This window comes from Salarias fasciatus, chromosome 16 (genome assembly GCF_902148845.1).
Source record: "Salarias fasciatus chromosome 16, fSalaFa1.1, whole genome shotgun sequence".
Taxonomy (NCBI): Eukaryota; Metazoa; Chordata; class Actinopteri; order Blenniiformes; family Blenniidae; genus Salarias; species Salarias fasciatus.
Genome location: NC_043760.1, coordinates 339,859 through 364,459, shown reverse-complemented (window position 1 = coordinate 364,459; position 24,601 = coordinate 339,859). Strand labels below are relative to the sequence as shown.

Genomic DNA, 24,601 nt, shown 5'->3' with positions numbered 1-24,601 from the left:
TGCCATTATAACAGGTGTAGCTGTAGTTATAAACACTCATAAATGACCACAGTGCCAGGACCTAACCCTAACCCTATGCTGTATAGCGGGTTATAAAGCATAGTGATCATTTATGAGTGTTTAAAACTACTTATAATGTGTTATACCGGGTGTTACCAACTTCTCTTCCAGCTGCTGCATTCTGCATGTCGTCTCCGCCTGACAGCATGGCTTTGAGGCTAATGCTAGCTCGCTCGCTTTCAGGGCAGCTTCACCATATCTCAGCTCAGGTCTCACGGTGGCGTTTTGTTTCAACATTCAAGAAATTTGTTTAACAAATTCAGCCTCTTGCGGGCCAGTCCTGGCCCATGGGCCTTATATTTGAAAACCCTTGATCTAGAACAAACCTAGGAAACTGCCAATTTGTGCTTTTTTATCATTTAAAGCTCGGGTTGGCGATCTTGGAAAACTAGCGTTAGCATGTAGCATCTCCCCAAGGCTCCGCCTAGCTGGCTCCGCCCAGCTCCCACCCCATTGGAGGAGCTCCCGTTGGCAGGGGAGACGCGGAGTGCGTTCCTGGCGTAGCCTGTCCTCAGCGCTTCGTTTCTTCATCTTTCTTTATTTGCACAACGCCAAGGTATGGCGCACTGAACGGTGAGTGAACCCCCAAACAGGGCCGGCTCTAGGCATAGGCGAACGAGGCGGCCGCCTAGGGCGCCACGACCCCAGGGGGGCGCCGCGGTCGTACAAGGGGCGCCACGACGCACTGTGTTCCGTGTGCCCCGCTGCGCAGCGGTCCGACGCACCGCGCTCCTCGTCCTCGGCGCTGCCCGGCACTGATCGGTATTGTTCGGCATCGCTCCTCAGCGCGCACCCCCCCCCCCCCCCCCACCGCTTAACAAATGTCGGGACCGCTCGAAAAACACGCTCCCAAGGGGCGCTCGTCTCGGGCTCGCCTAGGGCGCCTCTGAAGCCCGGGCCGGCCCTGCCCCCAAACATTCGTCTCTGCCGTTCTGCAACGACGCTCCGTCCTTCTACGCAGTGCACACGTACATGCACGCGCAGGGGGCAGGTCGAACGGCGAAGGGATTTGATTGGTTTAAAAAAAGGTGTCCCCTCAAGACGATTGGTTGCTGTTTGTCCCGTTTTCCTCCTGCTGTAGAGAGCGGATATTTTCCAAACTACTTTAAAAACACACTATGAATTGTTCCCATCGGGTCATGAAGATCATTTTAACCAGTATTAAAAAAAATGTATCTCATTCAGATCGCCAACCCGAGCTTTAAAGGTTCCTGCTTCTGTATTTTGGTGAAAGAAGGTGTTCGCTCTGGTGCTTCAGAGACAGCAGAAGGACACAGACTTTCTTAAAGGCGATGTTGAAAAAAAAAGGTGACACATTTCACTATGTATTTGAAATTTGTTCTTTGTACTAAATAAAAATGCTTTTTTTTAGTTGATCAAAATTTCTGCTAAATAATCACACATTTGCACTTTTCTTGATCTTGAATTAGCAGAGCATGAAAACCTTGATCTGTGTGTCGATCCTGCAGTGAAGATGAACATGTGCCGCCATGTTGGGAAATGTGGCTTCTTCTGAAACACAGAAACTGACCTGCAGCTTCCAGAGGAAGTCGAGCCGGGCCGTGGACTCCACCTGCTGGGCGTGCAGGTAGAGGGCGAGAACGAAGACCGTGAGGACCACGGGGGTCATGATCTTCAGGGGAACCTTGGTGTCGACCACACAGCTGGAGGGCAGCAACACAAAAACACACAGACTTCATATTCACCATTGAATATCATCCTATTCACCATTGAATATAATCTTTTGTATTACCATTCTTTTCTATGTCATTTCCTGTTTTGTTCTTTGCTTATTAACACATTTGTGATGACCGGTGCTCCAGAACGCGACTCCGTACGACTGCATGTGAAGTGTCACAACGAAGAATCCTCAAATCATGGAGTTTTAACACAAAAACAATCCAACTTGGTGTTCTGTCCATATGGATGTCGGAATTCTCCACTGTTGATGTTTAGAGTGTGTTGTTCTCTGCACTGTGTGTGGTTCCATTACAGAACCAAAGGTCACCACCAAGTCATGGACCAATAAGAAACAGGCATTCTTTTACCAATGTTGCTGTGTGAATGGGAAACTGTGGTTTCCCTGTTTTCATTGTTTTCATGTGTTTTCTGTGTTTTTGGTGTTTTCTCTCTTTTCCCTCTTTTCAGGTGTTGCCTGGTGGTTTCACTGTTTTCCCTCTTTTCAGGTGAACCTCAGTGAATTACTCGCCATCCACACCGCCACACGAAGCCTGCGCTCCTCCTCTTTCACCTGCTGCCTTCACCAACCCAGGACTAAACTGTCCACCGTGGGAGGCAGGGCCTTTCAGGCAGCGGCCCCTCGGCTCTGGATGCCCTCCCAGAGACCCTGAGGGCTCCACAAAGTGTGGAGGTCTTTAAAAAAGGCCTTAAGTCCTTCTTATTCAAAAAGGCCTGTTAGAAGTCTTTTTAATGACATTGTTTTGATTTTTGTATTGTATTTTAAACTCTGCTATTCGTTGTTACTGTTTTTAACCCTGGTACTGCTGTAGCACTTTGAGATTTCGTTGAAATGTAAAGTGCATTAGAAATAACATTTATTATTATTATTATTATTATTATTATTATTAGTTTCACTCTTTGCTGTGGAAACAGGGCCTGAATCACTGCAGCAGCACTTTGACACGAAATCCAGCTGCCTTCCAAATCCTGGCTCATTAGTGTTAGCATCTGTTAGCAGCAGGTCATCATGGCTAGCTGGAGGCAGTGCAGTGATGACGGCGCCTCAGCGGGATCAGCTCTCACCTTGTTCCATTCACGTTCTCGCTGTGGAGGAAGAAACGTAGAAGACGGAATCAGCTGTGCAAACATCCACCTTGAACACTCAGGCACACAGGAAGAGAGACACTCACGCCACGCTGATGGCGTTGGCCATGACCAGCAGGTCCTGGTTGTCGAAGAGGCTGACTTTGGGGACCTCCATGACCAGCAGGTAGAGCAGCTCGATGAAGAGCATGAGGAAGAGCTTCCCGATGCTGCTGATCTGCAGGAAGACGGAGCAGGCCAGCAGGCTGAGCAGCACGCAGCAGGAGAAGTACTGTGAACGCCAGAGAACAAGGTCACCGTCCTCAACTGTACACCTGCTGACGTGAGCATGGCCCTGCAGAACCAACGGGAACATTCTCATCATTTCCTCTGCTCTCAAGCTTCCGTGAGTCACACCATGGATTCTGCATGGCGCTTCACCGCTGATGAGGTTTTAATGCAAAGACACCACAGAAAAAAACACAACATTTAGATTCATTCCACTCACAGATGTAACCTTTGATTACACCTGAGCACAGTGAAGTTCGGTATTACCTCAGTATGTCTATAATCCATTAAGGTGTATGCATTATTCATTCATGATTATTGTTCTTTGTGCCTGCCTTGGCAAGGCGCAAAGATTACTATCCTAGGCGACCTCGTCAAGTGTCGACATTTTAATTTTAATATTCTTCTGACACAAAAACTTTGCCGGAAAACTCGTCCCGCACCGTTTGGGGCAGCACCACAAAAGTCACATCAAAACGTGTGTAAATTCTGGGAATTGTGTGCGATGACTTTTTTCACCGTTTCGGTGAAAAATGGCCGAGAAAATCCTCAAAAACCGGCATTTTCGTTCCATTCATTTCCCATAGACTTTTTCCGAAAATCACAAAAAATTCATCCCCGAACAACTACCAGGGGATTCGCCATACTTTCACGTACAGATGTCATTTTTTCACCAAAACGTAGGCATTTTTGTCCTCTACGCAGATGTGAAAACCTCATTTCAATATCTTTTACCAAATTTAAACCAACACTAAGGAACTTTTCAACCTTAATAAAACATTTTAATATCTTTTGTGATGACACATCGACTTCCAGCCAGTGGAATGAGCCTCTGTCAGCCTGAGGGCGTCAGTGTTGCTTCCCTTGGACTGAGCAGCTGTGAGGAGGGTGGTAGGAACCCTGCTCACTAAAACACTCCAAATGTGCGGCCTGCTTTACGGCGTGCGTCACATCATGATGGAACATTGTTTAGCCACCATTAGATTCATGACCTCGTCGCTATCCGTCCTTCACACAGACACTGGAAACAAATGAAGGCGAGTTCAGTCCAACAGCACGCCACCGGGAGCAGCATTTTACCACGCCATGCGCTAGGCCTCATGGGAACTGTAGTATTCCTTCAGGCAAAACACTACCGCTTTGTCCACTGGCGCCGCCAAAATCAACGAAAACTGAAAGTTCCTTAGTGTTGCTTTAAACTGTGAGCCTTCAAGTATGGAGAGAATTTCAGCCGTTTTTGGAGTTTATAATGGGTTAGGGTTCACCTGTTGGTTAGGTGTTAGGGTTAGGGTTCACCTGTTGGTTAGGTGTTAGGGTTAGGGTTAGGGTTCACCTGTTGGTTAGGTGTATTGGAGAGGCTGGAGTGGGAGAAAGGAATTTAGAGTGTGGGAGGCTCTGGATTTAAACCCAAAAAATAAATTCTATTCCCATCCTCCTGGCCACATTTCTGGCTCAATCTTCAGAAATTATACCGCAAAACGTAGGAATTTTCTTTGTGACACATAAAATGGAGTCACTTTGTCTCTGTCTCAAACGGTTCTCTCTCCAGAGGCATTTGTTTGAGGAGAGCGCAGGATTTTCTCCCATCCGCTCCAATGCATTTTGGAGACACCTGAATCCAAAACTTTCCTCATGTTCACACCGTCACCGTGGCTGAATGGAAGATCCTACAGACATGATATTTTCAGGACAAATCCATTTTTACGAGGGGGTACCCAAAAGCAACCGGACTTCGGCTATAACTTTTTTTTTTTTTTTTTTTAATATTCGAAATTATTTGAATCTGTCACCTTCAAAATCCTCTCCTTTGGCTTGAATACAACGCTGCACTCGAGAGTTTAACTGTTCAGAAGAGTCGCCAAAACTGTGCGTAACTGTGCCTTTAAGATAGAACTTCGATCCCCCCCCGCCTGTATGCCTGTCTTACCTTTCCGCTGCCGCTCCAGTTTCATCTTTGACAACAAAAGCCGTCGCCCGGGACCAGATCAGGGGAATACGGCGGTGGGGAGGCTGGCTGGTCTCGGTTTTAGTCCAAAAATATGCTTTACCCACAACATTTGGTGCTATTTCTGTGCGTAACGGGGCGTCCTGTGGTCTGCTGTCTGCGATGATGCGGCCATTTCCGGGAGCCTTCATCTCACTGCTTCTAGTAACCTCCTGAGGATCATCAGTCTGGATCTCTACAATACTCCCATCAGATCTGCAATGTCATCAAAAGTCCTGCGTGGATCTACCAGGACGTCTTCTTCAGTTTTTGTGACGTTTTCCTCTGTTCTGGAAGTGGATTGTTGTCCTCTGCGTGCCTGGTCTTTGTGATGTAATCTGATTACTCTTAAAGGGCCCAAACCACTCAGACACCCGAAGAATCCCTCTTAAAGAATGTCTGCAACATGGTGAGTGTTTCTGCCGCTGTTTTCCCAATAAAAACCAAAATGTTTTGACAGAGCGCATATCAGTGGATATCCGCCATCTTGAAAAACCGAAGAGCGGGGTGTAACTCTGTCAACACAAACAGTGACTGTCAGCTGACCGCATCACGGGGGAAGACCAAACCTGGCACAGTTATGCATGAGGTTATCCTGGAGCGACATCTAGTGGCCAAAGGCGGAACTTCATTGTATTTTTTTATTAATAGAATCAGTCCGGAAACTTTTTGGTCCCACCTCGTACAGTGACTCTAAAAATTTTTTTTTTCAATTTCGCCTCTCGGTCCCCGAGAAACACCATTTCTTCAACCCTGCGCACTGCGTGAAAAACTGCTGATTCACTGTCATGGCTGGAGACTGCAGCTCGTTTCCATGGCAACAGCAGCGCAGCTGGCTGCTCTCAGCTCACAGCAGGAGTATGGAGGAGCTATACAAACACACACACACACACACACACACACACACAGACTCGGCAACAGGTTGCAGACACAAAACCACAATTTGCGTGGGCATTGTCTAGTTTGTTTTATTACTGTGTGTTACTTGAAGAGTGTTTGCTTTAAAGCACCTCATGAGGCCTGGCCTCAGTGAGCACAGCCAACAATTACAACAACATTTACTCCTACAATAAACTACGATGGAGTATGTGTTGCATGAAATTCTATTTTTGTCCATTTGATAGATTTTTCATGTACTAAATAAGAACATACAGGAATGAATGAGTGAATGGATGAATGGATGAATGAATGAATGTCACAATCTATGGCTTCAAAGTACAAACAGCTTTCCACCCTTGGGTGGACCCTAACCCTAACCCCTATGATTTGGACTGTAATCCCGTGTTGCAGGTTTCCGTCTGCAGTGATCCTGGCTTCTATTCAATCATCTGTTCAATCACTCACTCACTGACAGTAAGTCCATTCAAAGCTTTCATGAAAAAATGATGCACATTTTATGTACTGTTAAACTGAAAAACCTGAATGAGCTAAAAAAAATAAGCACAATGTGTTTCTTCAGTGACTGCAATAGATTGATTAGAAGCAGGAAGAAAGAAATCACCAAGCTGAAGAAACATGGTCATTTGTCACATGAATGGTCAAGTTGGTCCTTACACATTTTAACCTAACAACATGAAGTGTATCGTTGTGGAAAAAAGTTTTTCCAGCATTGGGATCATTCAGAGAATCACTTTAACTGATGTGTTTCAGGATAAATGTCAGGTCCTTCACCTGAAGAACTCCGCAAATTGTTGGAGAGGGCAGACCACCTTCTTTTGGTCGAGGACCATGGCCTTGGATTTGGAGGTGCCGATCCTCATCCCCGTCGCCTCACACTCGGCTGCAAACCGTCCAGTGCATGCTGGTCCAGGTTTCATGAAACAGTCAGGCACAACATCATTTGCAACAAGCAAAGTTGAAATCCTGTGGTTCCCAAACCGGACCGCCTCCGGCCCCTGGCACCTTGAAATTCTGTCCATAAAGATTCTGAACAGAACCGGTGACAAAGGGCAGCCTTGCCAGAGTCCAACGTGCACCGGGAACAGGTCCGACTTACTGCCGGCAATGCGGACCAGACTCCTACTTTGGTCATACAGAGACCGGACGGCCCTGAACAAGGGGCCACGGACTCTGTATTCCTGAAGCCATCCGACAAGACACCACGAGGGACGCGGTCGAACGCCTTCTCCAAGTAAAAAAAAGTGGACTGGGTGGGCGATCTCCCACAAGCCCTTGAGCACCCTATGGAGGATCTAGAGCTGGTTCAGGGTTCCAGGACCAGGACCAAAACCACATTGTTCCTCCTGGATCACAGGTTCGACTATTGGTGGAATCCTCCTCTCCAGTACCCTGGAATAGACTTTCCCAGGGAGGCTGAGGAGTGTAATCCCCCTATAGTTGGAGCACACCCTCCAGTCCTCCTTTTTAAACAGGGGGACCACCACCCCAGTCTGCCAATCCAGAGGCACCGTCCCCGACCGCTGTGCAATGTTACAGAGATGTCTCAACCAAGACAGTCCCTGCACATCCAGAGACTTAGGGCCAATTCCAATTCTCCCCTTTAACCCTCAATCTCAACCCTCAATCTTAAAAATGTGCGCTCCTGCGAGTCAAGTCTTGTCCCAATTCTCAAATATTTTGAGCAAAGGGATGAGTTTGAGGGCGGTTATGTCCCTCAATGTTGAGATTTTCCCAGACTACAGACTACCCTTGGTGGTAAGGGATATCCAGAATGCATTGCGCGTGTTCAACCAAAACATGCCATGTGTCTGAAGAGTAGGGGTGGGACGAGACACAAATCCCACGGGACGAGATGTCTCACGAGACTGAGTCCACGAGATCGAGACGGGGGGGGGGGGGGGGGGGGGGGGGGGGGTTGGTGCTGAGCTGTGGGGGGCAGAGCGGTATTCACATGTAGCGTCGGAGCGGCGCAGAGCAGTGCTCACATGGAACATGGTGCGTCGGGGCGCCCTTTGTACGGCCACGGCGCCCCCCCCCGGTGGCCGCCTAGTTCACCTATCCCCATTCAAACCACGGTGCACAGACGACGTCATGACTGCATTTGCACTTCATGCCACTAGGTGTGCTGTTTGCATGTTCAACCTTATTTAACACAGACACCACAGAGGAAGAAGGCTGCAGGCTGCAGGCTCTCTGCATGTTGTTAGAAAAAGAGTGTGAGCCGGCAAGAAGTGGTCAAATGTTCAATGAGGCGATGCACCGTTTTTTCAATAAAAGAGAAGAACTGAACAATCATTTCCGCATATTTTCTTTACGTCGTATCAATTAAACTGTATCACAAGTAGTTCGTGTACTCAAAAGACCAAGATTCCTTGCGGATAGAACATGCGCAGAACAGTATTTCATGTCCCTTTCGACCAGGTTTTTAAATATGAATCTGAGCATATTCAGGGTTTTTCCCGTGTTTATATGGCTGTGCGCCATGTAATGTATTATTCCGTCAATATTCCAGTTAATAAAGAGTTATTGCCTGCATATAAACGTACTCAATCTCGTTCAAAGCGTGGAAGAGAACTCTCGCGGCATTTCGATCTCGCGAGATCTCGTCCCATCCCTACTGAAGAGTCTTCTCCTTCACACCGCTTTTCTTCTTTCTAGACACAGTCTTAAAAAGATTCCCAAAGCCCACACAGCTGGAGTTTCCATCAGCATTGTTTTTCTTGTTTATTTCCAGGTTTACTTTCTTTTTCTACGTCGCTTAGTGCTGCGATTCATCTGATATAGTGCTGCCCTCTTCAGTCTAAGGGCGTAACTGCGTTTAAGTGGTGTCCCATTTCCAAGTCACTTTATATCCCTCAACTCCCATTTTTGAAGGACCCTCAAATTGAGCTTTGAGCTTGAGTGTTGAGATTGAGGGTTGAGATGGGAATTAGAATTGGCCCTTAAGGTCGTCAGGGTGAATCTCATCCACCCCGGTGCGATGCCACCGAGGAGCTGACTGACCACCTCGGTGACTTCAGCTTGGGTGAATGACGAGTCCACCTCTGAGACCTCAGACCTCAGTCCACCTCTGAGACCTCAGACCTCAGTCCACCTCTGAGACCTCAGACCTCAGTCCACCTCTGAGACCTCAGCCTCTGCTTCCTCCACGGAAGACTTGGCGATGGGATTGAGGACGTCCTGGACGTCTTCCTTCCACAGTCCTATCCCCTTTTGAGGTCCAGCAGTTCTCCTTCTCCACTGTAAGCAGTGTTGATGGAGACCTGCTTTCCTGCCAGAATTTCTTTGAAGTGTGGCAATAGTCCTCCTCCATGGCATCCTGAACTCTTCCAGACCTCAGTTTTTGCCTCCACAGCCACTGAGGCTGCAGTTCTCTTGATCTGTCGGTTCCTGTCAGCTGCTTCAGGACTCGATAGGACTCCTTCTTCAGCTTGACGGCAGCCCTTACTTCCTGTCTCCACCGCCGGGTTCGGGGGTTGCCGCCACGACAGGCACCGGAGATCTTACGACCACAGCTCCGAGCAGTTGCTTCGACAATGGAGGAGGAGAACATGGTCCACTGGGACTAAATGTCCCCAGCCTCCCTCAGGATCAGGGAGAAGCTCTCCCGGAGGTGGGAGTTGAAAACCATGCTGACAGAGGGTTCCGCAAGACGTTCCCAGCAGACCCTCACAACACGTTTGGTTCTGCTACATCTGTCCAGGTTCCTCCTCCACCAGCAAATCCAACTCACCACCAGGTGGAGATCGGTCCACAGCTCTGCTCCTCTCTTCACCCGAGTGTCCAAAACATGAGGTCAGAGGTCAGATGACACGACAACAAAGTCGATCAACCTCAAACCTCCAACCTAGGGTTCCTGGTGCCAGGTGCATTTGTGGACACCCCTGTGCTCGAACATGGTGTTTGTTAAGGACAAACTGTGACCTTTGTGGAAATTGTAATTACAAATTGTGGGCCCTTCTGGAGGGGCTAGGGTCCAGAGCCCAGGCTGTGTGTGGAGGTGAGCCCGACTATATCTAGCCAGTACCTCTCAACTTCCCTCTCAAGCTCAGGATCCCTTTCCCCGAATGAGGAGGCATTCTATGCCCTGAGAGCCAGTCTTTGTGTCCAGGGATCGGGTCACCAGGCACCCTGCCATCGGCTGCTACCCAATGCACATAACCCAAGCCCAGCCCCTACAGTTCCCTCTACAGGTGGTGAGCCTGCCGGAGGCCGGGCCCGTGCCGTCCCTTTGGGCTGGGCCCGGCCGGGCCCTGTGGACAAGGACCCGGCCACCAGGCGCTCGCATGCGAGCCCCAACCCCAGGCCTGGCTCCAGGGTGGGGCCCCAGCTGCGCCATACCGGGCAACGTCACGGTCCTTGCTTCATTTTTCTCATTGGGGCTTTTGATCTGTTCTCAGTCTGGCCCGTCACCCAGGACCTGTTTGCTATGGGAGACCCGACCAGGGGCAGAAAGTCCCAGACAACATGGCTCCTGGGATCATGCAGGCGCCCAGACTCAACCAAAATTTAAAGGTCCCATATTATGCAAAATCCACTTTACAATGGTTTTGTAACAGTAATATGCGTCCTGAGCCTGTGCACAAACCCCCCAAAATGAGAAAAATCCGTTCTCTCCTTCTCTTGCTTGTTCCACCTTTCTGAAAATGTGTGCTCAAACGCTCCGTTTTGAAATTCCCTGGTTTATGACGTCATAAACCCAAAGCGCTCCTCCTCGGGGTTGGTAACACCGCCCACACTAATGTTTATTCAGCACCCCGGAAAACGCTGCCGGTTCACTAAACATGGCGAAGGAACATGCGAAGCCCGGCAGCTGCTCTGTTGTCGGCTGCATTAGCCAGCACCGCAGTCTGTTTTTGCCGCCTTTGTCTGAGGGTTTGAGGGCCCAGCGGATTCATTTCATTTTCGAGGGAGATGCACCCGCAAGAACGCCTAAGAAGTTGTATGTGTGTGCTCACCACTTCACTCCGGACTGCTTTCACAACGAGGGCCAGTTTACATCAGGATTCGCCAAGAAGCTGAAGCTAAAGCCTGGATCGGTTCCAACTGTCCGCGACCAAGCTACAAACGTGGAAGCTGTAAGTTTTACCATGTTATGTTGCTTTACTATATCGTCCTTCCGAGTGTTATAGCCTGTTGAAAGTGGTTTTAGCATGGCAGCTAACGTAAGTTACTGTTGCTAACATAGAGTCCTCTCCTCATATTACTTTAACACACAACGGTAAATAATATCAGGGGACGTTGAAGAGAAGATGTATCAGGGTTTCCACCAGAGAGAGAGAGAAAAAAACTCCCCGACAATCGAACACGGCAGTGTTAGCAGCGTTAGCCGTTAGCAGCGTTAGCAACGACACCACACGCCCCCGCCCCCCACGATCAAACTTCTTTCCTTGCAGGAAACATTGCCGTATGAACATATATTTCATGTAAAACGAGCATTGTATACGTAAGGGATAATGTATGGATGATGCGGACGGTGATAATGTACACCTCCTCAGGCGTTAGCCTTTACTTAGCACCAAGATGCTAACGATAGTTTTTGTTCCCTGATAGTAGTAGTAGTTGAATTACAGGGAATAAGTGAAAGGGGGGATACAGTGGTCGAGATGCACAGCTCCACTACTCCCTGAAGTTCTGACAGAACCTTTATTTCCACTTTTTCATGACAGGATGAACTGGTCAGACACACCTGGATGAATCAGTTCATCCTGTCATGAAAGACAGCAAATAAAGGTGCTGTCAGAACTCCAGGAAGTAATGGAGCTGTGCACATGTCATTTTTGCAGTATTTGTTGCTGTAGTAACTATGTATTTGAGAGGATGCAGGTGTAACCTCTGTTTCCTGTATACAGGCCAGCACATCAGCTGCAACCACAGATGTTCCTGCATCGAGGGATGCTGCATGCCAGACTGACCCACTGGAGACCCTTTCTGGAGGCACACAGCTGTCCTGGAGGACTCTACAGCCTCATGTCAGACGTAAAGGTCTGTAGTCAAGTGTAGTTCATTTACTAGTCCAATAAGGTTCATTAGGCCTTTTTTTGTATTCATGGTTTGGATTCGTATACACAGGCCAGAGGTTATTTTGCCTACCTTGACATGTTTCGGCTGCCAAGCTGCAGCCTTCCTCAGAAGTGTCACGTGATGTTGTCTGGTCGGCTGATTTATACATGTTTTGGCGCCAGCTTCCTACTGGGTGCAGTAGGATCCTACTGCACCCAGTAGGAAGCTGGCGCCAAAACCTGTATAGTAGGATCCTACTGCACCCAGTAGGAAGCTGGCGCCAAAACCTGTATAGTAGGATCCTACTGCACCCAGTACGAAGCTGGCGCCAAAACCTGTATAAATCAGCCAACCAGACAACATCACGTGACACTTCTGAGGAAGGCTGCAGCTTGGCAGCCGAAACATGTCAAGGTAGGCAAAATAACCTCTGGCCTGTGTATACGAATCCAAACCATGAATACAAAAAAAGGCCTAATGAACCTGATCGGACTACTAAGAACGAATCATGGACAAACTTGTGTCAAAGAGTTCCGCTGCATGGAACAGCTGGAACAGAAGAGAGCGCGTTTCCGGAATCACCTGAGATTCAACCTGCGGTGCCGAGACGAAGGCATCATACCATCAAGCCTGGATTTAAAGAACCCCATACCAACGCAGAACGCGGACAGAATCGTGAGGAGAGCGCAAAGTGCATTGCTACAGGAAAGGATCCGCTGCACGGCAAACAAGGTGAAAGAAATCAACTTGTCACTAGCACAAAAAACGGCACATTTCAGACAGACATACAATATGGACAAGGACACATACAAGCTGATAGAAACACATCTGAAGCACGCACACGAATGGCAGTTCGCAGAAGCCAAACATCGCCAAGTTAGGAAATTAGAAACACTAATCCAAAATAAACAAGCCAGGGAACGTAACGCGCACGACGTAGCATCCAGGAAGTGGGTGCATAACATCTCCAGTCGCTCTTTAACCACCACGGAGCAAAGCGTTTTAGCCCGGGGTCTGAACTCTGCCATCACACCCGCTAAAATTCCGTACGAGGATTATATTTTAGCTACTGAAATAGCGTGCAAATCAATAGAAGACCAGGGGAAAAAGTCAGAACTACGAAACGAAGTAGCAGGCATTTTAAAATCCGCAAAGCGACCACCAGCCAATATGACTAAGGAGGAGGTGAAAGCAGCACAAACACTCGCCAAAGACAAGAGCATCACCATATTACCAGCAGACAAGGGGAGAGCCACAGTAATAATGAACACGGAGCACTATGAAAAGCAAATGGATACTATGCTACAAGATTCCAACACATATGAAATTCTAAAGAAAGACCCAACTGAAGACAAAAAGAAGGCCCTGAAATCACTACTCAAACCCCTTCTCAATGAAGAAAAAATAAGTAAGGAGACATACAATCATCTCATCCCCACAGCAAGCATCACTCCTATGGAACCCCCAAGATACACAAACCTGGAACACCGCTGAGACCCATTGTGGATAGCATCGGGTCCGTGACGTACAATCTGTCTGAAGCACTGGTTGACCTCATAAAACCACTCCTTGGCCTCACAGACCAACACTGTAAAAATGCCAAGCAACTGGCCCAGGAACTGAAGGATATAACAATTCAAAAAGATGAAATATTTATCTCACATGATGTGGTTTCTTTATTCACAAAAACTCCCATAAACGTCACAATACACATCGTACATAATCGCCTCAAGGAGGACAAATCATTAAAAGAAGGACCCACTCACTGTCGAGGACATCACAAGGCTCCTGGAATTCGTCTCCACCTCCACCTACTTCCAGTATCGGGGTACCATCTACAGGCAGAAGGAGGGGTTCGCAATGGGGGGTCTGCTGTCTGCCATAATGAGCGGCTTCTTCATGGAAGACCTTGAAGCCCGGGCCCTCAAAACAGTCCCACCACACTGCAGCCTTTCCCTCTGGAAGAGGTACGTGGATGACATTTTGGAAATAACAAGGAAAGGACACACACAAGAACTCACGGATCATCTCAACACACTGGATGACACAAACAACATCAAGTTCACCCACGAAGAGGAAACAGACGGCACTATACATTTCCTGGACCTGGACATAAAACACCTGGAAGATGGCAGCATTAAAATCCACATATACCGGAAACCCGCTCACACAGATCAATACCTCCTCTGGACGTCAGAACATCCCATTAACCACAAACTTCCAGTCGTAAGAACCCTTTTCGAACACACAAAACGAATCACACAGGAAGAAGACAGAAAGGAGGAGGAACAACACATCATAAAAGCACTACGAAAGTGCAACTATCCGATGTGGGCCATAAACAAAGGCCGCCAACAAGCAAAACGAAACAGAGACTCAAAAAAGAGAACAACAACTAAACAAACTGAGAAACCAAACAGGGCCATGGTGACACTTCCATACATCAGAGGGATCACAGAGAGAATACAACGGGCCATGAAGAAGCACAACTTCAGCACCCCAGTAAAACCACAGGTTGAACTACAGCAGTTACTAGTACATCCCAAGGACAAAATAGAGCCACAACACAAATGCAATATCATTTACGAAATACCTTGATTGTCGTGCAACAAATCCTACATCGGGGAGACTGGCAGAGCCTTCAACATCAGGACCAAAGAACATCGCACTGAATGTGAAAAAGAAACATCTAAAGCGTGCACACGCTCCTCCAAACGACAGGCAGAGCAGGAACAGCTGAAGTCTGCCATTTCCGATCACTTTAGAGGGAAAACCACCTCATGGACTGGGACCATGCCCAGATCATCGGCACGGAAAGCAACAAGTACCACCGCTGGACCAGGGAGGCCATCGAGATCCGGAAACGCCCCCCAGACTGTGAACCGGGCAGAGGGGGCTATCAACTTTCCCATACCTGGGACACAGTACTGAAGAAGTCGGGCTGCAGATGGCGCTGTCATCCTACTGCACCCAGTAGGAAGCTGGCGCCAAAACCTGTATAAATCAGCCGACTAGACAACATCACGTGACACTTCTGAGGAAGGCTGCAGCTGCAGCCGAAACATGTCAAGGTAGGAAAAATAACCTCTGGCCTGTGTATACGAATCCAAACCATGAGTAGTTCATTTACTATTGATGAAGTTAGTAATCATTTACCTGTTATAATACTATTCACCTATAATGTAATGTATTACTGTCTTTATGTGTCATGGAAAGACTTCCTTTAGTAAAAATTGTATTTTTTCACAGGTGTCCAGGCTACGGTGTCCTGCCAGGATGTTGGTGTTGGGACATCCACTACAGATCCTTTTTATGTATCATCAACACCAGTAAAGAGACCTTCAGAGAGATCTCGTCTCGACCTGGACGAGGAGCAGGAGCTGGATTCAGATCCATTACAGGACACCTCTTCAGTGGCATCTTCAAAAGGGCAGGACTCCACCTATGACCATTCAAACTCTGTGACATTTCCTTTGACTCTGTCAACATGGTTCTAACTATGACAATATGACCCGTTTCGCCGGCGTGCCAGATCCTTCATTGAGCCTGCAGTCATTCGCCACTGGAAGACACTGCAGGATGTGATGCTGCAGCGGCTCCGTCAGGACGACAAAGTAATCGTTGTGGCGACATGAGGGCAGCCTCTCCAGGTTTTTATATTTCACTGAAATTAAAGGTAAAATAAACTGGTTACATAGAAATTGTGTGAGTGTCTAGCGAAAAGTGTCTGTCAGCGTTAACATCTTTGATTTTCTCTTTCCTGTACTTCCAGACTCTACCTGGCTGCCATGTGTTATAATGAAAACGCCAACCGACCACAAGCCAAAACGAAGGTGTGCCCCTCTTCAAGGTCCACTTTCCAAAGGCCATGAAGGGAGGATGCAGAGAAAACAACTAAAGACAGGACCAACATTCCGTAAGTGTCATATTCTTTTATTAATTTTTTCAACCGAAACATATGTTTTGGAAAGAACCTTCAACACACCAAAAACAACCTTGTGAAAACAGTAAATCAGATAAAGTGTCAAACACCAGGACGTATTTAGGAAACAACTCTGTCATTGTAAAATTAAAAAACAAAACAAAAACAACAGTTTCTTTGTGCTTGTCTTTTCTGAAACAGGGTATGTTGCTGAGATGATGGACCTCATTTTTGAAGAAATCTTCAAGGATCCGGCTCCACACACAGAGGCAGTCCTGGCCATCCCCGTTCCAGAGGACCTGACTGCACAGTTCAGCGGCCTGACAGAGGAGGTCACTGCCAGTCATAGGCTGGCCCCGTGTTATGGTCATATGTAAAGTGTGTGATGTCTATAAATGCTTGTCTACAGAAGTGACTCTGTGATTACATGAATGATGCACAGACCAACGGCTTTTGGAAGAAATATGCAGTTTTAAAAAAGCTAAATCAATTCACATTCATCACGTTTTGTTACAATTGTAAGATTATGCTCACTGAAGCAAAGTAAGACTACATCTTTGATGTAGATACAAAGCATAACATACTGGTGTATTCCTCTCAGCCGTGAAGGACCATCGTCAGCACCATACATCTGGCAGGCTTTCTGCAGAGAGTACACACTGAGGCAAACAGGCTCCAACCCAGGATGGTCCACCATACAGGACGGCAGCTCCTCCACCTCCCGCAGCCGTCTGGTGACCTACAGGGAGTTACAGAAGGTAAATGTATGGACTGTATTTTATACTGTAAATGTAACATGGAGCCTCATCAAGACACATTATTTTCAGTTTGGGTATAGATGAAGCTACCTGTGGTATCTCCAAACAGCAGATATTCTCAGCTTCTGTGGGCATGGTAGCACAGTTTCCACAGCTGCACCTGTCCAATGACAAAAGTGAACATTTCAACAAAAAATGAGTGAACAAGCAGAGGTGGATCAGAAGTAACCTGAGCCTAAAGCCACTTCAGGTGCAAGAAACATCTCATTTATAGCATGTGACTAATGTGGACATGGAGAACAGTGTAGCTTACACAACACTGTGCACCGACTCCAATTATGAAAACTGACTAAAAGATTATTGATACGGTCATATTTACGCTAAATTAGTGCATAAGGATGTGAAAAAGAAACGGCAGGGAACTGTGATGACAAACGACTCTGCTCAAAACATCACAAACAAGACTTTTTCTGGCCTTCTTTGTCAACAGACAGCAGAGGCTTTAACAGTCCTCTGACGACACCTTTTCTCCGTAATCTGCAAGAATACAGTCATGAGAGATAACTATCAGCTTTTCACAATCGTGCTCATTAAACAAAAGAGCTCCAAGTAACGAGACGACAGCGGAGATGTAACCGTTAGCAGGAGCTAACGTGACCTAGCTGCATAAGTTACTGTGCAACAACACACACAAACAAAGTAAAAAGAAAAATATCAGGGACACATACTATCTAGAACTTACCGTTCAGAAACGTCCTGCTGCAGCCGCAGAGTTTGGATTTCTTCAGGGGCCTCTCCTTCTGGGTCAGACTCTGGCTCAAACTGGTACGGCTGAACCACAGAGTTCGTAGCAGACATGCCGGCTCTGCGTGTGTCAACATTACAGCCTGATACCAGAGCGAGAGCCACGCCCTCTGCCATATATGGTGTGGAGGAGGCGTGGTCAGAGAAGCTCATTAGAATGTACGAGGGGGGACCCAAAAGTTTCCAGACTGATTCTATTAATAAAAAAATACAATGAAGTTCCGCCTTTGGCCACTAGATGTCGCTCCAGGATAACCTCATGCATAACTGTGCCAGGTTTGGTCTTCCCCCGTGATGCGGTCAGCTGACAGTCATTGTGTATGTTGACAGAGTGACACCCCGCTCTTCGATTTTTCAAGATGGCGGATATCCACTGATATGCGCTCTGTCAAAACATTTTGTTTTTTATTGGGAAAACAGCGGCAGAAACACTCACCATGTTGCAGACATTCTTTAAGAAGGATGCTTAGGGTGTCTGAGTGGTTTGGGCCCTTTAAGAGTAATCAGATTACATCAGGAAGACCAGGCACGCAGAGGACAACAATCCACTTCCAGAACAAAGGAAAACGTCACAAAAACTGAAGAAGACGTCCTGGTAGATCCACGCAGGACTTTTGATGACATTGCAGATGTGATGGGAGTATTGTAGAGATCCAGACTGATCATCCTCAGGCGGTTATTAGAAGCAGTGAGATGAAGGCTCCCGGAAATGGCCTCATCATAACAGACAGCAGACCACAGGACGCCCCGTTACGCACAGAAATAGCACCAAATGTTGTGGGTAAAGCATATTTTTGGACTAAAACCGTGACCAGCCAGCCTCCCCACCGCCATATTCACCTGATCTGGCCCCAGGCGACTGCTTTTTGTTGTCAAAGATGAAACTGGAGCGGCAGCGGAAAGGTAAGACAGGCGTACAGGCGGGGGAGGGAAAATCGAAGTTCTATCTTTCCGGCACAGTTACGCACGGTCATGGCGACTCTTCTGAACAGTGAACATCTCGAGTGCAGCGTTGTATTCAAGCCTAAGGAGAGGATTTTGAAGGTGACAGTTTCAAATAATTGCGAAGATTAAAAAATAAAAGTTATAACTACAGTCCGGGAACTTTTGGGTCCCCCCTCGTAAAGCTACAGACCAGAAACAGCCTGTTCTCAGCAGAGCTCAGGAGAGGGGACTTCAGGCTGGCTGAAGTCCAGGAAAAAACTGGATTTTTAGGCAAAAAACATAAGATAGACTGGTATTGGACCTCTGAGACCCATTGGAACTTGCTGAAACTTAGCATAATATGGGACCTTTAAGGTGGCACGTCCAGGGGGAGGGGTATTTGTGCAATGTGGGATTTTTAAAATTGTTTTAATGTAACACTACTGTTTTAAAGGTCTTTAGTTCAAGATAAATAAATGTGAATATGGTAAGCAAAACAGAGAAAAACTGCTACTTTTAGTTTGATATATGTATATATATATATATATATATATATATATATATATATATATATATATATATATATATATATATATATATATATATAAATATATATATGAAGTTGAGTTTAGTTGAATGAACACTCCAGTTTCCAAAATCTGCAATTTCTGAATTTCATGTTTCATGCTTTAAAATTTTCATTTATTGCTGGAACAAACTAAAAAACAAAAAATGATTTATTACACACACACACACACACACACACACCACACACACACACACACAACAGGTGGCACCTCGGGGAATCTGCAGACCAGGGCGCCGTCTCCGCAGGGCGGCTGCTCAGCGTCCAGGCTGTAGTTGAGGAAGTGAGCGTGACATGGACTCACGCTGTCCAGGCTGATGTTGAGCTCAGCTGTGATGCAGCTCCGCAGGTCCACACTGCTGCAGGTGAACTGAACACACACAGACACACACACACACACGTATATATATGTATATATATATATATATATATCATATATATATATATATATGTGTATATAAATGAACATACATCACTTACTTAACTCATTTCTGTGATGCAAGAAAAAAACAAGAACTGTTTTATTCATAGGTTTATAAAAAAAATCATGTTTTCGTGTATGTTTCATTCAGTATTGGTTGAATTCAGTGTTGAAGCTATTCCTTATTTTAAAACCACAAACTGGTTGATCTATTGGAATTCCAAACACATGAATCTCAAAGCAGTCACCTGAATATAGAGTGGAAAAAGAAAGTGAAATAACAAAAACTGTACAAATAAACCTGTTTTTATTTGAGTCTCTATTTAAAAGGTAGCAGAAGTTTCAACTCATTGAATTCTGGATACTTTCTATCAAACATGTACATGAAATCCAAAGTCTTATTGTGTATTCTTCATTTTTACTAATATAATAATACTTTGCCAGAATTTCTTCGAGGCCGACCGATAGTCCTCCTCCATGGCCTCCCCGAACTCCTCCCAGACCCGAGTTTTTGCCTCCACAACTGCTCGGGCTGCAGTTCGCTTGGCCTGCCGGTACCCGTCAGCTGCTTCGGGAGTCCCATGAGCCAGCAAGGCTCGATAGGACTCCTTCTTCAGCTTGACGGCAGCCCTTACTTCCGGTGTCCACCACCGGGTTCGGGGGTTGCCGCCACGACAGGCACCAGAGACCTTACGACCACAGCTCCGAGCAGCTGCTTCGACAATGGAGGTGGAGAACATGGTCCACTCGGACTCAATGTCCCCAGCCTCCCTCGGGACATGAGAGAAGCTCTCCCGGAGGTGGGAGTTGAAAGCCATGCTGACAGAGGGTTCCGCCAGACATTCCCAGCAGACCCTCACAACACGTTTGGGTCTGCCAAGTCTGTCCGGTTTCCTCCTCCGCCAGCGAATCCAACTCACCACCAGGTGGTGATCGGTCGACAGCTCTGCCCCTCTCTTCACCCGAGTGTCCAAAACACGCGGCCGGAGGTCAGATGACACGACAACAAAGTCGATCATCGACCTCTGACCTAGGGTGTCCTGGTGCCAGTGCACTTATGGACACCCCTGTGCTCGAATTCTGGCAAATCGTCCGGCGCCTCAGGAGGGGAAAGCAGGTCTCCGCCAACACTGTTTACAGTGGAGGTGGGGAGCTGCTGACCTCAACTGGGGATATTATTGGACGGTGGAAGGAATACTTTGAGGACCTCCTCAATCCTGCCGCCACGTCTTCCGTGGAGGAAGCAGAGGCTGAGGTCTCAGAGGTGGACTCGTCCATCACCCAAGCTGAAGTCACTGAGGTGGTTGGTAAGCTCCTCGGTGGCAAGGCACCGGGTGTGGACGAGATTCGGCCTGAGTACCTTAAGTCTCTGGATGTGCAGGGACTGTCTTGGTTGACACGTCTCTGCAACATCGCGTGGCGGTCGGGGACGGTGCCTCTGGATTGGCAGACCGGGGTGGTGGTCCCCCTGTTTAAAAAGGGGGACCGGAGGGTGTGCTCCAACTATAGGGGGATTACACTCCTCAGCCTCCCCGGGAAAGTCTATTCCAGGGTACTGGAGAGGAGGATCCGACCGATAGTCGAACCTCGGATCCAGGAGGAACAATGCGGTTTTCGTCCTGGTCGTGGAACAGTGGACCAGCTCTATACCCTCCATAGGGTGCTCGAGGGTTCGTGGGAGTTTGCCCAACCAGTCCACATGTGTTTTGTGGATTTGGAGAAGGCATTCGACCGTGTCCCTCGTGGTGTCTTGTGGGGGTGCTCCGGGAATACGGAGTCCGGGGCCCCTTGTTAAGGGCCGTCCGGTCTTTGTATGACCGGAGTAGGAGTCTGGTCCGCATTGCCGGCAGTAAGTCGGACCTGTTCCCGGTGCATGTTGGACTCCGGCAGGGCTGCCCTTTGTCACCGGTTCTGTTCATAATCTTCATGGACAGAATTTCTAGGTGCAGCCAGGGGCCGGAGGGGGTCCGGTTCGGGAACCACAGGATTTCATCTCTGCTTTTTGCAGATGATGTTGTCCTGTTGGCTTCATCGAACCCGGACCTACAGCATGCACTGGGGCGGTTCGCAGCCGAGTGTGAAGCGGCAGGGATGAGGATCAGCACCTCCAAATCCGAGGCCATGGTCCTCGACCGGAGGAAGGTGGCTTGCCCCCTCCAGGTTGGTGGAGAGACCCTAGCCCAAGTGGAGGAGTTCAAGTATCTTGGGGTCTTGTTCACGAGTGGGGGACGGATGGAGCGTGAGATTGACAGGCGGATCGGTGCAGCGGCTGCAGTGATGCAGTCGTTGTATCGGTCCGTCGTGGTGAAGAAGGAGCTGAGCCGAAAGGCGAAGCTCTCGATTTACCGGTCAATCTACGTTCCCACCCTCACCTATGGTCATGAGCTTTGGGTCATGACCGAAAGGACAAGATCCCGGATACAAGCGGCCGAAATGAGCTTCCTCCGTAGGGTGGCTGGGCGCTCCCTTAGAGATAGGGTGAGGAGCTCAGTCACCAGGGAGGAGCTCGGAGTAGAGCCGCTACTCCTCCACATCGAGAGGAACCAGCTGAGGTGGCTCGGACATCTGTTTAGGATGCCTCCTGGACGCCTCCCCAGGGAGGTGTTCCGGGCATGTCCCACTGGGAGGAGACCCCGGGGAAGACCAGGACACGCTGGAGAGACTATGTCTCTCGGCTGGCCTGGGAACGCCTTGGGATCCTCCCAGAGGAGCTGGAGGAAGTGTCTGGGGACAGGGAAGTCTGGGCATCCCTGCTGAGACTGCTGCCCCCCGCGACCCGGCCCCGGATAAGCGGTAGAAAATGGATGGATGGATGGATGGATAATAATACTTCAACTACTAGTGGTAATATAATGATAATAATAATAATAATAATAATAATAATAATAATAATAATAATAATAATAAAACCTATCCAATACATCATCCACACTCAAAGTGAGTTCACCCTGCTCACACATCACTTGCTTTCCCATCCACCCGTCCAACACCACTGCAAAGTTTGCTGATGACACCATCATAATGGGGTTAATATCTGACAACAACGAGACCCATTACAGCACCTGACCCTTGACCCTGGCCCTTGGCCTTGGTCCTTGGCCTTGACCCTGGCCCTTGGTCCTTGGAATTGAGCCTTGCCCTTGACCCGGGCCCTTGGGATTGACCTTGCCCTTGGTCCTTGGCCTTGACCCTGGCCCTTGCCCTTGGTCCTTGGAATTGACCCTGGTGCTTGGCCTTGGTCCTTAGCCTTGGTCCTTGGCCTTGGTCTTTGACCCTTGCCCTTGGTCCTTAACCTTGGTCCTTGACCCTGGCCCTTGGCCTTGAGCCTGGCCCTTGGTCCGCGACCCTGGCCCTTGGCACGCGACCCTGGCCCTTGGTCCTTGGCCTTGACCCTTGGTCCTTGGAATTGAGCCTTGCCCTTGACCCGGGCCCTTGGGATTGACCTTGCCCTTGGTCCTTGGAATTGACCCTGGTGCTTGGCCTTGGTCCTTAGCCTTGGTCTTTGACCCTTGCCCTTGGTCCTTAACCTTAGTCCTTGACCCTGGCCCTTGGTCCTTGACCCTGGCCCTTGCCCTTGGTCCTTGCCCTTGAGCCTGGCCCTTGGTCCTTGCCCTTGGTCCTCAGTCTTGACCCTGGCCCTTGGTCCTTGCCCCTGGTCCTTGGCCTTGACCCTGTCCTTGGTCCTTAACCTTGGTCCTTGTCCCTGGCTCTTGGTCCTTGGCCTTGGTCTTTGACCCTTGCCCTTGGTCCTCGGCCTTGACCCTGGCCCTTGGTCCTTGCCCCTGGTCCTTGGCCTTGACCCTGTCCTTGGTCCTTAGCCTTGGTCCTTGGCCTTGGTCTTTGACCCTTGCCCTTGGTCCTTAGCTGTGGTCCTTGGCCTTGGCCTTTGACCCTTGCCCTTGGTCCTTTCCCCTTTGCCCTTGGCCTTGAGCCTGGCCCTTGGCCTTGGTCCTTGGCCTTTACCCTTGCCCTTGGATGCCAAGGGCAAACATTAATGTAAATCGTGAGAGTAGAGATTTCTAATCCTGAATATCATTTGCTTGATTTCAATGGAGTGCTTCTTGATTTGAAGTTACATTTGACATGTTTCATTGAGTCTGTCAAAGACAGAGCCTTGTCTCAAAACAGAACTCACAATGTTGATGAAAGCTGACAGAAAGACCAGGATGATGGTGAAGACGCCGACCAGCGTGCTGTTTAATCTGGACTGAACAATCCTCTTGGACAGAGTCTGCAGAGGAATCGGGAAGATCTGCAAGCACGAAAAGGCAGAATTAGTACTTTTAACTTCAACACAGGTGAGCAGTTGGACTGATTCGGTGTTCATTACAGAAGCTGCACGGAACACAGCTCTGCTGCCACCATGGGTTCAACTTAGGAACTGCATGTTGCATTCTAGTCTGACTTTGTGCCAGTTTGGACACCTGCTTCTATGTTTTTGAAGAATTATAATGTAAAAAAAAAACAAAAAAAAAAACAACAGATGCCAACAGATGCCCCAGCATGAAAACTACATTGTTTTCTGTGTAAACTGCCATTGTTCTCAAAGTGCTTCTGTGGAAACGCAACACTTTTTTAAAAAGAAAACACATAACAGGACTCCGATATTTCCTGTTGCTTGCAAAACAAGAGGACAAATCTTATCTGATGAAAGAAGACTTAAATGAATGAGCCAGAACACCAGAACCCTGGACCAAGAGGCCTGTCTCTGAGGTGACTTGAGCCGTGGATGAGGGATCCAGACAGAACATCAATCAGCTGATCCACTGAGACAGCCTGGATCCAGTGGGTTCAGTTCTAACTGGGCATCAATCAAAACAGCTGCTCCACTGATTAATGGAGGAACCCGGACCAGTGGGTGGAAGGTTTACTGAACCCCGGGTTCTACCACAAGGAACCGTCTCCCAGTTCTGCTCCTTCTCTCGTTTCAATGTAATTTCATTGTACTGCTACATGTCACTGATGATGGTTCCTCTTGTAGCCTCTGTACCCTGAGTTTATATATGAACTGGATGTAGAGACAAGAACCTGTCTGTCCGTCTCCTTCTCTTTCTGTCACCCATCAACCGGGACAGCAGGAAGACCACCTCTGAGTCTGGTTCTGCAGGTTCTCCTCCTCTGAGCCTGGTTCTGCAGGGGTTCTCCTCCTCTGAGCCTGGTTCTGCAGGTTCTCCTCCTCTGAGCCTGG

General features: G+C 48.1%; 1 protein-coding gene across 1 annotated transcript in view; it reads right to left on the bottom strand.

Moving 5' to 3' along the window:
* The window catches only part of LOC115403257 (adenylate cyclase type 5-like), a 55,463-nt gene that overhangs the window by 14,425 nt on the left and 16,437 nt on the right, over positions 1-24,601 (bottom strand). Inside the window, exons 3-7 of the mRNA XM_030112116.1 lie at positions 23,549-23,665; positions 19,204-19,362; positions 2,931-3,115; positions 2,824-2,844; positions 1,592-1,724 (exon numbers count right to left, since the gene is read on the bottom strand). Of these exons, the coding sequence (XP_029967976.1) occupies positions 1,592-1,724; positions 2,824-2,844; positions 2,931-3,115; positions 19,204-19,362; positions 23,549-23,665 (615 nt within the window). The remainder of the gene's footprint in view (positions 1-1,591; positions 1,725-2,823; positions 2,845-2,930; positions 3,116-19,203; positions 19,363-23,548; positions 23,666-24,601) is intronic.